Source organism: Ursus maritimus, unplaced genomic scaffold, assembly GCF_017311325.1.
Source record: "Ursus maritimus isolate PB19 unplaced genomic scaffold, ASM1731132v1 scaffold_8, whole genome shotgun sequence".
Taxonomy (NCBI): Eukaryota; Metazoa; Chordata; class Mammalia; order Carnivora; family Ursidae; genus Ursus; species Ursus maritimus.
In genome coordinates, this window is record NW_024426996.1 from 29758174 (window position 1) to 29771928 (window position 13755).

General features: G+C 37.3%; 1 protein-coding gene across 2 annotated transcripts in view; it reads left to right on the forward strand.

The window, feature by feature from the left end:
- Positions 1-1080: 1080 nt before the first annotated feature.
- CENPC (centromere protein C) overlaps positions 1081-13755 on the forward strand; it is an 88143-nt gene continuing 75468 nt past the window's right edge. For both annotated transcript variants that reach the window (XM_008708701.2, XM_008708702.2), the window contains exons 1-4: positions 1081-1372; positions 5977-6023; positions 12291-12361; positions 12700-12794. In XM_008708701.2, the coding sequence (XP_008706923.1) occupies positions 1355-1372; positions 5977-6023; positions 12291-12361; positions 12700-12794 (231 nt within the window). In that variant the 5' untranslated portion in view covers positions 1081-1354. The remainder of the gene's footprint in view (positions 1373-5976; positions 6024-12290; positions 12362-12699; positions 12795-13755) is intronic.

A 13755-nucleotide genomic window follows, 5' to 3' on the forward strand; every position in this document is an offset into this window, starting at 1 on the left:
GTGGTCTGATTGGCAAAACTTCTGCTAGATCAAGTAAAAAACTCCGTAATAATACCAAGCATTATTTATTGAATTCTTACTACGTTCCAGGCATTTCACTTAGATATCAAAAGGAATTAATCCAATATCTCAGCAATTTTACAGACATTTTACAGACAAGGGACTTGAGAAAGAAATAGTTTAATTAACTTGCCCACTATGGCAGAATTTGTGGAGTAGAATGGAATCCAGCCTGATTGCAGAGTTTATAGCCTCTCTTCCCTACCAAAAATAAATAAAAAACTCTTAGCAGGTGATAACATTTGTTAAATCATTACAAGTTTAAAAAGCTTATTAGCTCAACTCTTGATTAATGAATTTATTCAATAAGTATTTTCTGTTTAAAATTATGCAAATTTTTATTAAATCACAAAAAATAGAACACAAGTTTCATAGATTCATAAAATGGTCAAGTCTTCAGAGCATCTAATTTAACTCTTCCATTATATAACTGTATTAAGGAAACAGCCAGAATGGTGCCACAATTTGTCCTGGATGAGATTGCTAATGGCTGAGTAGATTTCAAAACTCCTGATAAGGACTCCTTTCAGGACATTATACCTAAATGATATATATTTACCTAGGTCATTTTGTTGGCAATGCTTCATGAAAATATTATCCACATATTTGAAAAAAGAATACATGGTCATCATCATTATTATATTATTATTACTTTCAGAGTTGATGCATAGATGCGCTTGAAGTGGTTGACAAGTCTGCACAGTGAAATATTTCTCTTCAAACAACTGCTGCAATTTTTACCTCTTATCCTTCCAAGTATTATTTTTTACTGTATAATAGAACCCTTGACAAGTTTTACATCGGGCTCATCGGCAAAGGCTGCTCTCGAGACGGTGTCTAGCTAAGTAAAACTCCAGCTTTAAGCTCAGTTTCCGCTTGGCTGGGCAGCGAAGGAGGATCAGGCGTTAAGAGAAAGGGAGGGCGAGGCTACGGGAAAGATGGGGCGGGGCTTCGGTGGGCGCTGCGAAGGGCGGGACTGTTGGAGCGCCCAGGGAAGGGGCGGGCCCGTAACGGCTTTCTATTGGGTTGCGACGCTCGTTTTGCGCATGTGTGGACCGTTTCAAACCGCGGAGTTTGTTGGGCGCGGAGCCTGTGAAGGGCCGAGCCAATGGCTGAGGACCGTCGGTAGCGCGCTTAGTGGCTCGCAGGTCCCTCGATTTTGCCGTCTCCCTCCTCAGGAAAGCTCCTGGGGAGCAGTATAACCGCTCCTCCCGCGACTTTTGTCGGTGCTAGGCTTCTTCGAGTTACCGCCCGCGAGGACTTGTGTGCCAGACTCCCGGGGCCGGGTCGGAACATGGCTGCGTCAGGTCTGGTAAGTGCAGGCTCTTGCCGCTTCCGGCGAACGCGAGCTCGGCCGCACCTGGCACGGCGCTCCGGGCGGGGGAGAATTAAATGTTTACACGGTGCTTTGGCTTCTTGGAGATTTCAGTGGGAAAGCTCGCGAATTTTTTGAGATCAACACTGATCGTATGCCGATAGCTAGAGTTAATTTCCTTGTATTGTTTCCTCAGGGTTTCTTTTAATTTCGGTTGTCATGGCATCTTTCTCTTCAGAGAATTTTGTGATTTCTGCTTTTTTTGGCCTCTTACTTCTTAGTCACCCAAATAATTTTCTGTCCATAGAAGTATTGGGATGCCTTAAAAGTGTGGACTTGATGGTCTGGAGAAGCAGACTATTTGTAGATAGGTATCTGTTATTGATAAAGTTTTCTGAAAGGAGCTGTTAAAAGGTGCTTAAGGTGGGAATGACTGAAGGGGGCGGGCACTCATTTTTTGTTTCCGTTTCTGAACTCCCTTGGTATTCAGTATTCTATATTTCACACTTTGCTTATGGTTTCTGTATATTATAAAACCCATATCAGCCCCTGCCCTAGTGTATTTTCTACCTTATCTCTCCCCTTTTAAGAAAATCTTCACCAGTGATCTCCCATTTATGTAAAGTTATAAATGTATGCTTGTTTGCATGAAGATGTATAAAAGGATGCCGCATACTTTTTACTGTGAGCACATACATTGTTTACATTACGTAGAATTAAAGGGAATAAAGCCATTGTCATTGAGGAAGAGGAGGGGAATAAAATTTACCAAATGCCCACGGTTCCTTTTTTAAAAGAGTTTATATTTTTAGAGCAGTCTTAGGTTCTTAGCAGAACTAAGCAGGAAGGTGCAGAGATTATCCATATCCCCTTTCCCCCACACATGCCTAGCCACCCCTATCATCAGTATCCCCCACCAGAGTGGTACATTTATTACAACTGATGAGCCTACATCAACACATCATTATTGCCCGAAGTCCATAATGTACAATAGGGTTCACTCCTGGTGGTGTACGTTCTGTGGGTTTGGACAAAATCTAATGACACGTATCCATCATTATGGTATCATGTCATGAGTATTTTCACTGCCCTGTATATCCTTTGTGTTTTGCCTTTTTACTCCTTCCTTCCCACACAGCTCTGGTAACCAGTCATATTTTCACCATCTTCATAGTTTTGTCCTTTCGAGAATGTCATATAGTTGGAATAATACATACGTAGCCTTTTCAGATTGACTTTCAGATTGGTATTACATATTTAAGGTTCCTTCATATCTTTTCATGGCTTGATCATTTCTTTTTAGTGCTGAATAATATTCCCTTGTCTGGATGTACCACAGTTTATCCATTCACCTAATTGACATCTGGTTGCTTTCAAGTTTTGGGAGTTATAAATAAAGTTGCTATAAACATCTGTGTGCAGATTGTTGTGTGGACAACTCCCTTGGGTAGATACCAAGCAGTACGATTGCTAAGTCATGGTAAGAGTCTGTTTAGTTTTGTAAAAACCGCCAAACTCTTCCAAAGTGGCTGTACTATTTTGCATTCAAAAATAAATGGGAGTTTCTGTTGTGCTATATCCTTACCAGCATTTGGAGTTCTCGGTGTTCCAGATTTTGGTCATTCTAATAGGTACAGTGGTATCTCATTGTTTTATTTTGCTTTTCCCTGATGACTGATGTGGAACATCTTTTCGTATGCCTATTTACCATCTGTACATCTTCTTCCTTGAGGTGTAAGGTCTTTGGGCCATTTATTTTTTAAGTGGGCTGTTTGTTTTCTTATTGTTGAGTTTGAGGCATTGTTCCTATATTTTGGGTAATAGTCCTTACCAGATGTGTCTTTTGCAAATATTTTCTTCCAGCCTGTTGCTTGTCCTCTCATTATCCTTTTTAATTTTTTTTTAAACCATGATCAGTGTTTTATTTGGATAAATGTTGGCATGGATTTAAAATCTGTGATTGATAATAGCATCAGTGATATTAATAAATATATTTCCTCATTGTGATCTGTGCCTTTCTTTTATGAATTTCTTCTTTCTTGAGGATGTTGCTGTTCAAAATTTGGGAAGCTTACACTGGTTGAAATTAGTCTCAGTTCTCATACTGACTGCATTTCTTGCTTTTCATGCCCTCAGTCAACCTTCTATAATCATTATCCTTGTATATCTCACCTTCTTTAAAGAAAGACATTTTTATCTTCTAAGTTTTTGGTCTTACTTATTTGGCATATCGAAAACATAAAAAAATGGTATTTGTGTGGTGTATAATGTACTAGACAAGGCTCAGGGAAGAATATAAACTAGCTTATTACAAAGTTTCTGCTTTCAAGTTTTTAAAAATCGAATAGAGGTCTTCATCTTGTTGAATAATTCAATCTAAAAACCTTTAGGTGGGGCCAAGCAAGGTAGGGGGTCCTCGTGGGTGGGAAACTACAATGGCCCAGAGTCCTGTGTTGGAGCCTGAGTGCAGTCAGGAGGGTGGCTCATCTCAGGATGTCAGAGCATGAGTGGGGTAAAGAGAGTGTTTATGTGTGGTGGGGTCATTTCTATCCCATTTGAGCCAAGTAAAAGTGAGGCTCAATAAATATTTGGTATTGATAATATTTTTTAAAGCATGCTGTTCATCCTATTACCCGGTTTTCAACTAGAATTGATTTTACAATTAAAAGATAGGACCCTAAGTATCTCAGATACACTCTCGACTTCCAAAATCAGCATGTCTCTGTGTTTTATTTTCCCTGTTTTTCCCAGTGATGGGGTTGCTTCCTTGTTGGATTAATGATTTTTTTCTTTCTGGAAGCATTCTAGGATTTTTCAGAAATTTCACTATTATGTCCCAGGTGTGGATCCTCTTAAATTCATCATGCTGGCTATTTATACCCTACAGATTTAGGGAATTTGTGTATTTTCTTAGCGTATTTCTCTTTTTCTTTGTTCTTTCTGGAATAACAGTTGGTCAGAAGTTAGATTTTTAGATCTTCTTTGTTTGATTCTTTCTCCCATTTTCTACTTTCTCTTCATTTTTTGTCTTTTTTTTCCCGCTCGTAGAGATATTCTTAGCTTTTTCATAATTATTGCATTTTTTATTTTAGGCATTCATGCTTTTAATTATTAAGAATTTTTCTTGGTCTCAGTGTTTATAGTATACCACTTTTGTTTTATGAGTCCGGTATTTCAAATCTCTCTTGAAGGTACTAATTAGAGTTTTGTTTTTTGTTTTTATGTTTTCTTTCTCTCTCCCTTTTGTTTTTTAATAGAAGCCTAGTTGAGGGGCGCCTGGGTGGCTCAGTCAATTAAGCATCTACCTTATGCTCAGGTCATGATCGCGGGGGTCCTGGAATCTAGTCCCACGTTGGGCTCTCTGCTCAGCGGAGGGCCTACTTCTCCCTCTCCCTCTGCCCCTCCCACCTGTTCGTGCTCCTCTTTCACTCTCCCTCAAATCAATCAGTCAGTCCATCTAGGCACGCCTGGTTGGCTCAGTTGGTTAAGCATCTGCCTTCGGCTCAGGTCATGATCCCAGAATCCTGGGATAGAGTCTCTCATTGGGCTCTTGCTCAGCAGGGAACCTGCTTCTGCCTCTGCCTGCCCTTCCCTCTGCTTGTGCTCTGTCTCTTTCTCTCTGACAAATAAATAAATAAAATCTTTAAAAAAAAAACTAAAAAAAAAAAAAAAAATAGAAGCCGAGTTGGCACTCAGTGTTACATTACTTTCAAATGTACGACACAATAATTCAACAGGTTTATATGTTGGGTATGCTCTTCTTTCTCATTCTTGGTTTCAGTTTTCTTTTCGACCTTTTTTTTTTCCATTTTTAAAATTTATATCTTGATTTCCCTGTGTTGTTTAGGGACTTTTAAATGTCTGGTGATCCATAGATGCTGGTGATATTTAAGACTGAGACAATAGAATACAATTTTTTAGATTTGTGTTTTTTTTTTTTTTAATTTAAATTCAGTTAGCCAGTTAGCTCTGTATTTATGGGGTAGGAGATAGGGGGTTTGTTTTTCTGTTCATTCCCTTTCTCACTCTTTCCTCCTTCATATTTCGAGTTTTCCTAGTTCTTCATTGTTATGGCTTTTTCCTGGGCAGATCAGCTTTACTCCTCATCAAAAACTGGATCCTCCGAGCTTACTTTTGGCTGCTACTGCTTTTATTCTGTTTCGTCAATTAACATAGTCCATTTGTTTTCCATCTTCTAGAAATTTGTTAAGTTTGTTTGTTAATAGATGGTCCTGTCTTCCATTCTCTTTTTCATTGTTGTTTTATGTCATTTTAGTGCTTAACTATTTTTAAGAGGGATCTGCCTGCAAGGAAAGGAGATAAGTAGATATTACTAGTTAACCAATTTGAATTATTAGAAGGACAGGTAGTTGGGATTTTGATGGTGGAAAAGGTATGGGGGCAGGTGGAAGAAAAGGAGAAAGACGGAATAAATCCCAGGGTGAGCAAAGATTTTGAAACAGTAGATACGAGGTAAGTTCTCTTTCACTTGATCCAGATGAATTCCTCTTTATACTATAATGGGCAATTACCAAAACTTGCTGAATGAATAAATGAAGAACTTAAATTTTCACCAGTTGGTTGATTTACTTTTCTTTTAGGATCATCTCAAAAATGACTACAGAAGAAGATTTTGCCGACCTCCCAGGTGAGTTATATATTTAAGCTTTTAAGGTCACTTTTATTTCTGTCTTCAGAAAGTGATTTTTAAATGAAAAGGGAAAAAATTACTTCTAATATAATGATTTCCGTGTCCACTGATAAAGTATAGTCTACTTAGTGATTTTTATATTAACAGAAATATTAATGCAAGCTGTGTAGTGACTTAGCGGCAGTGAGAAAAGAAATTCAGCCGATAAATTATGGATCAGGAAGAGGCAGTCTTAGGGGCGCCTGGGTGGCATAGCGGTTAAGCGTCTGCCTTCAGCTCAGGGCATGATCCCGGCGTTATGGGATCGAGCCCCACATCAGGCTCCTCCGCTGAGTCTGCTTCTTCCTCTCCCACTCCCCCTGCTTGTGTTCCCTCTCTCGCTGGCTGTCTCTATCTCTGTCGAATAAATAAATAAAATCTTAAAAAAAAAAAAAAAAGGAAGAGGCAGTCTTAGTTCTGAATAAATGATAGCCATGGGGAAAGCACTCTAATTGAATGGTAATATTACAAAGGTGCAACTTATTTGGTGAGGCTAAAGGATAATGTGGGTGTAAGTTATAAAAAGGCAATAGTGGATCTTTGTAGTATGGAACTGTTCAGTATCTTGACTGTGGTAATGATGTCTGAACCTACAGATGTGATATATTGCACAGAACTAAGTACGAACATAAACGCGTAAACGAGTACGGTTGACCCTTGAACAACTTGGGGATTAGGGTTGCTGACCCCTATACAGTTGAAAATCCTCGCATAATTTTTGACTCCCCAAAAACTTCTAACAGCTTACTGTTGCCTGGAAGCCTTACCAATAGCATAGTCTACACATACTTTGTATACTGTATATTATATACTGTATTCTGTAATAAAATAAGCTAAAGAATAGAAAATGTTATTAAGAAAATCATAAGGAAGACAAAACACATTTACAGTACTGTACTGTATTGATGACAGTAAGTTTTTATTGTCTGTTTACAAGAGGAATCGTCTGTTATTACCTCCATTAATATAGTCTTATATGAAACAAAACACTGTAGATGTTATATATATTACTAGCATTAGACATCAGACATGAAAAAATGATGTGAAAAAGATTCCTGTTTATTTACAGGTATAACAGGTATTGATAAAGCAGCAGCAATATGATTACTTTATGGTAGCCTGGTGTGATCAATATGATTTATGAATTGTTATAAAATTTTTACGGCATATGGTATTATAGTTGTATTCATAATATAGTTTAGAAACATTGTTACATTTTTATAAAACCCCTTACCTGTAAGGAGAGACATATTGTATGGTAATATAATTCTTTGAAAGGAAAGTTATAAGGCAGTGAGATAACACATTATTAATTTTATATTAAATATCACTCACCTTATGCCTATGTAAGGATAGGCTATCCACTTCCATACAAGTTTTGCCCAAGATGTTCTACACAATGAATACGTAGACGATGATGATGACAACGACAAAAATGTCTTATACATTTTGCCATATGGTTACTAGATTTTCACATGAAGACATACACATATATGCAGTTTATTAATGGCATGCTGATTATTTACTGTTCATTAAGTGGAGGTGGATCATCATGAGGATCTTCATCCTCATCATCTTCACATTTAATAGGCCGAAGAGGAGGAGAAAGAGTTGAGGTGATGTTGTTTCAGGTGTGGCAGAGGCAGAAGAGGTGGAGGAGGTAAAAGGAGAGATAGGCATACTTGGTGTAACTTAATGCAATTATATCATAATTTTTGTCTGACTTTTGCTTTTTCGTTTCTCTAGAATTGGTTTTATATGGTACCAATCCTTCTGCTGTTTACCTTAGTTTCATTGTCTGTATGCCTATATCATAGAAAGTCCCTCTCATAAAAGAAGTCAAAAGCAGTCTTGAGTAACTGGAAGCCTCTATCAGATTGTCTGATGTCAGTTTGTTTTCTGGTGGTGCTTCTACATCTTCTTCCACATCATCTGGTACTGTTTTAGAAGCGCTCATCTGCATACAGTCATCTTCTGTTAATTCCTCTGGTGTGATGTCTGTTAGCTCTTCAATTTCTCCAAGATCCTTATTTTGAAACCCTTTTTTGCCATATTCACAATCTCTTTGATGATTTTTCTTGATTGGCTCTATCATAAATCCTGTGAAGTCGTATATAACATCTGCACACAGTTTTCTCCAGGAGGAATTTATTGCTTTAGACTTGATGGTTTTCATACCTTTTCCATAACAGTAATGGTATCTTCAATGCTGTAATCCTTCCAGACTTTCATGATGTTGTCTCTGTTCCATATTCCATAGCATTGACAATCCTTTCTCTAGAGAACCATGTGTAATGAGTCTTAAAGGTCCTTATGACCCCCTAATCTAGACGCTGAATTAGAGAAGTTGTGTTGGAAGCAAGTATACCATTTTGACTCCTTCAGTATTGAACTCCTGGGGTTTTGGGTGGCCAGTGGCATTGTTCGGTATCATAAGAACTTTAAAAGTCAGGCCTGTACTGGCAGGATACTTCCTGACTTCAGAGACAGAGCATTGATAGAACCAGTCCATAAGAAGGGTTCTTGTTGCCCAGCTTTCTTGGTATAGTGCAACCCATAACCTGGCAGCTGGTATTTATCTTTTTCCTTCAAAGCTGGGGTTTAGCAGCTTTGTAAAGTCAGTCCTAATTATAAACCTGACTGAATTTGCACAAAACAGTAGAATTAGCCTATCCTTTGCTTGCTTCTCTTCCTTATTAATAAATGTCCTTTATGACATTTTTTTCTAGAATAGGACAATTTTGTCTGCATTAAAATCTGTTTAGGCAGATTTCCTTTCTCCTCAGTGATTTTCTTTTCCTTCCTTTAAAAAAAAAAAGCTTTATTTATTGTAGAGAGAGAGAGAGAGCGCATGTGTGTAAGCAGGGAGAGGGGCAGAGAGAGTGGCAGACAAGCTGACTCTTTGCTGTGAGGGGAGCTCGACTAGGGTCTTGATCCCAGGATTCTGAGATCATGACCTGGGTCAAAACCAAGAGTTGGACTCTTTTTTTTTTTAATACCAATTTACCATTTTATCATTTATTTTTTTTCTTATAATAATATTTTTATTATGTTAATCACCATACAGTACATCCCTGGTTTTTGATGTAAAGTTCGATGATTCGAGAGCCCAGAAATGGACCCTCGGCTCTTCGGGCAACTAATCTTTGATAAAGCAGGAAAAAACATCCAGTGGACAAAAGACAGTCTCTTCAATAAATGGTGCTGGGAAAATTGGACAGCTACATGCAAGAGAATGAAACTTGACCACTATCTCACACCATACACAAAAATAAACTCCAAATGGATGAAAGACCTCGATGTGAGACAGGAATCCATCAAAATTCTAGAGGAGAACATAGGCACCAACCTCTACGACATCGGCCAAAGCAACCTTTTTCATGACACATCTCCAAAGGCAAGAGAAACAAAAGATAAAATGAACTTGTGGGACTTCATCAAGATTAAAAGTTTCTGCACAGCCAAGGAAACAATCAAAAAAAACTAAGAGGCAGCCCACAGAATGGGAGAATATATTTGCAAATGACACTACAGATAAAAGAATGGTATCCAAGATCTACAAGAAACTTCTCAAACTCAATACGCGAGAAACAAATAAATCATAAAATGGGCAGAAGATATGAACAGATACTTTTCCAATGAAGACATACAAATGGCAAACAGACATATGAAAAAATGTTCAAAATCATTAGCCATCAGGGAAATTCAAATCAAAACCACACTAAGATAGCACCTTACGCCAGTTAGAATGGCAAAAATTGACAAGGAAAGAGACAATTGTTGGAGAGGATGTGGAGAAAGGGGATCCCTCCTACATTGTTGGTGGGAATGCAAGTTGGTACAGCCACTCTGGAAAACAGTGTGGAAGTCCCTTAGAAAGTTAAAAATTGAGCTACGCTATGGATCCAGCCATTGCACTACTGGGTATTTACCCCAAAGATACAGACGTAGTGAAGAGAAGGGCCATATGCACCCCAATGTTCATAACAGCCTTGTCCACAATAGCTAAATCGTGGAAGGAGCCGAGATGCCCTTTAACAGATGACTAGATTAAGAAGATGTGGTCCATATATACAAGAGTCGGACTCTTAACTGACTGAGCCACCCAGGTGCCCTTTTTTTTTTTTTGAGAGTGTGTGTGCAGGCAGGCATGCAAGCAGGAGGGAGGAAGGGGCAGAGGGAGAGAGAGAATCTTAAGCAGTCTCCATGTCCAGCATGGAGGCCAATGTGGGGCTTAATCTCATGACCCCGATATTATGACCTGAGCTGAAATCAAAAGTCGGAAGCCCAACCAACTGAGCCAGCCAGGTGCCCCTTTAGTGATTATTATTATTTATTTATTTATTTTGATAGAGAGCTCACAAGCGGTGGGGGCAGTGGATGGACAGAGGGAGAAGGGAGAGAATCTTAAGTAGACTCTGCACTGAGTGGGGAGCTCAATTTCATGACCCCAAGATCATGACCTAAGCTGCGGCAACTGGGAACTCGCCTGCTGCCTCTTGTTCGACAGAAGGTTCTTCTCGTGTTATCTTGACTTTTTTTTAAGCCAAGTCTCTTTCTAAATTGTCAAACCATCCTTTTCTGGCATTAAATTCTCCAGCTTTAGATCTTTCACCTTCCTTTTGCTTTAAGATATCTTACAATAACTTTGCTTTTTCTCAAGCCATATTAGAATCTGTATTTATGCCTTTCTTATAACAAGTCCTGCAATCCACATAAAAGCTGCATTTTCAGTACATGATAAAAAGGTATTTTGCAAGATGCAAAGTTTTAGACCTGCTGGCATAGCTGCAAAGGCAGCTTCACAAATTTCCTTTTCTATTTTTACAGTAATCCTTATGCTGCATTTATTTATCTTGAAATGGCAGGCAACCACAGCTGCAGATTTCAATCTATGGTATATATCAAGTAATTCAACTTTTTCTTGTAATATCATGACATCTCTCTGTTTCTTGGGAGCATTTCCAGCATGACTAGTGGTACCTTGTTGGGTTCTCTGGTGTTATTCAGGGTTTATGGTATTGCACTAAACATAATGAAAAATGGGAGAACTGTGAGAAATCACTTTTTACTGCAACCCACAATTTACTGGAGAAGATGAACTCATTCAGAGATGATTAGTGTTAGATGGCATTTTAAGGGGTTACTCACTAACATTTGAGCTCACCACAATAGCAACAGGAGTGACTATAAAATTATTACAGTAGTACAGCATGTAGTATGGTTAATTTTACACCATTATGATTTAAACTGCATCTTTACATTTGTTCTTATCTCTTGACTACAAATACCACCATGTATGTTCTGTGTGGCTAAGTTTTGATAAATTTTAACTTCTAATAATAGATTTGTGTGTATCTTATGGTAGTAAATGATAGAATAGACTAGTATCTACATGTATTTTATGCATTCATGATATACCTAACTTTTTGTTAATGTTTGTTTTGTATTTCTAGGCTACGTGGCTCGTCTGCGATTTTTTTCTAATTGTTGCAAATATCCAAAAAATTTTCCAGTATGTTTACTGAAAAAAATCTGTGTATGAGTGTACCCATGCAGTTCAAACCCATATTGTTCAGGGGTCAACTGTATATGTAGAACTGGAGAAATCTGAATATGATTAGTGGGATTGTATTGATATCAGTATCCTGATTGTGGTAGTACAGGATATTTTTACAAAATGTTACCATTGGGGGGAAACTAGATAAAGTGAACAAGGGATCTCCTCTATATTATTTCTTACAACTGCATGTGAAACCACAATGAAAAATTTATACTGATTCATAAGCTGCTGTTAAGGTTAATAATATTAAATCAAAAATGCATTTGAGAACTTGAAGGGAAGACTGTTACTTGGAGCTGTTAGGACTTGTGATCATAGAGTTTTTATTAAAGAAGTGTTTTAGTACTGATTGGATTTGTTTAAAACCATCTATATTCTTGTTTAGATACAGCAATAGTCTAAAATGGCTTTAGATGTAGCTCTTCAATTAAGGAATATAGTTGTTAATGTAGATAACGACATACTGCTTCAGATACTTTTCTTGAAACTCTTGGACTTGCAAGTACTTGTTTTGTCCTCAGATAGTAAAGGTGGTATTTTTCCCATTAAGTAAAATAACATTTTATAATTAGATACGACATTTTCAAAGTAGATGGTAACATAAATAGCAGATATTTTCTGGAAATGATATATAACATTTTCCCTTCATTCCTTCTTATTAGAGCACCTGACATTAATACGAAGCAAGGCCAGAACATACTGGAAATCTTACAAGACTGTTTTGAAGAAAATAGTAAGGCGTTCTCAAGATGGACTTTGGTGGTTGGGTTGGATGAAAATATAAATTTGTCATATTAATATTAAATTCAGCAAATGCATTCTACATTTAAATATATGTAAAATATTTTCCCAGAAATGTTGAGTACATGTGCAATCCTTTATGTACTTCTTGTTACACTGAGGATAATAGTAGCAAAAATGAGAATAATTTGTCATTTCCTGTACTTAATTTTAAACTAATTGTTTTTAAAGAGTTGACAGACTTCTTCATATTTCATGTAGGGCTTCTTTTAATTGTAACCAAAAGATTTTATACTGAATTTATTTAAATTTTTTTTTGCTTTTTTTAAGGTCTTGCCAATGATTTTAGCACAAATGCTACAAAATCATTGCTTTATTCAACACCTAAAATAGGAGACATTTGTGTTCAGTCACCAAGCAAAGAGGTAAGTCAAAAAGAAGAGCTGGTATAGCTTTAATATTTTAATGAATGAAGCATTACACAATATAGTTAAGTCTATTTTAGTTGTTTTTAAGTCTTATTCTTAAAAGGGAGTCCTATATTCCCACTCACTTTCTTTATAATTTAGAGGTGTTTTGTGAAAATTTTGACTTGACGTTTGAAATCGGAGGTCTGGGTGTGGAATTATCAAATTAACACAATCATTTTTCACCCCTCCTAAAATAATAGTTGAATTAGGTTTTTAGGAAAGTGGGCAACTGCTGAAGTTCCTAATCTAGGTTGGCAAATTTGGTTATTTTCTGAAAACAAAATTTAATCTATTGCTATAAGGAGAATCAGTCTTTTATAAAAGGTTATATCTTAAGAGGATAGGTTGACCTAACTCTACAAAACAGCAAACTTTCAAATAGAGTTTGTGAAGCTGATGAATAAAGACAAGTTATTCAAAAGTATGATACAAATTGGAGAGAAAAATTATGTAGTGCTAGAAATAATATTCTTTAGAAACTTGTATAAACACCTAATTATATAGTTGACCCTTGAACAACACAAAGGTTAGGGTTGCGGACCCACCCATGAAGTTGAAAACACACTTATAACTTTTACTCCCCAAACACTTAACTACTAATAGCCTACTGATGACTAGAAGCCTTACTGATAACATAAACAGTTGATTAACACGTATTTTGTATATGTATTATATACTGTATTCTTATAATAAAGTAAGCTAGAGGGGCGCCTGCATGGTGCAGTTGGTTAATCATCTGACTCTTGGTTTTGGCTCAGGTCATGATCTCAGGGTTGTGAGATTGAGCCCCACGTCAGGCTCTGAACTCAGCATGGAGTCTGCCTGAGATTCAGTCCCTTTCCCTTTATCCCTCTCCCACCCTCTTTCTCTAAAATAAATGAATAAATCCTAAAAAAAAATAAAGCTAGAGAAAAGA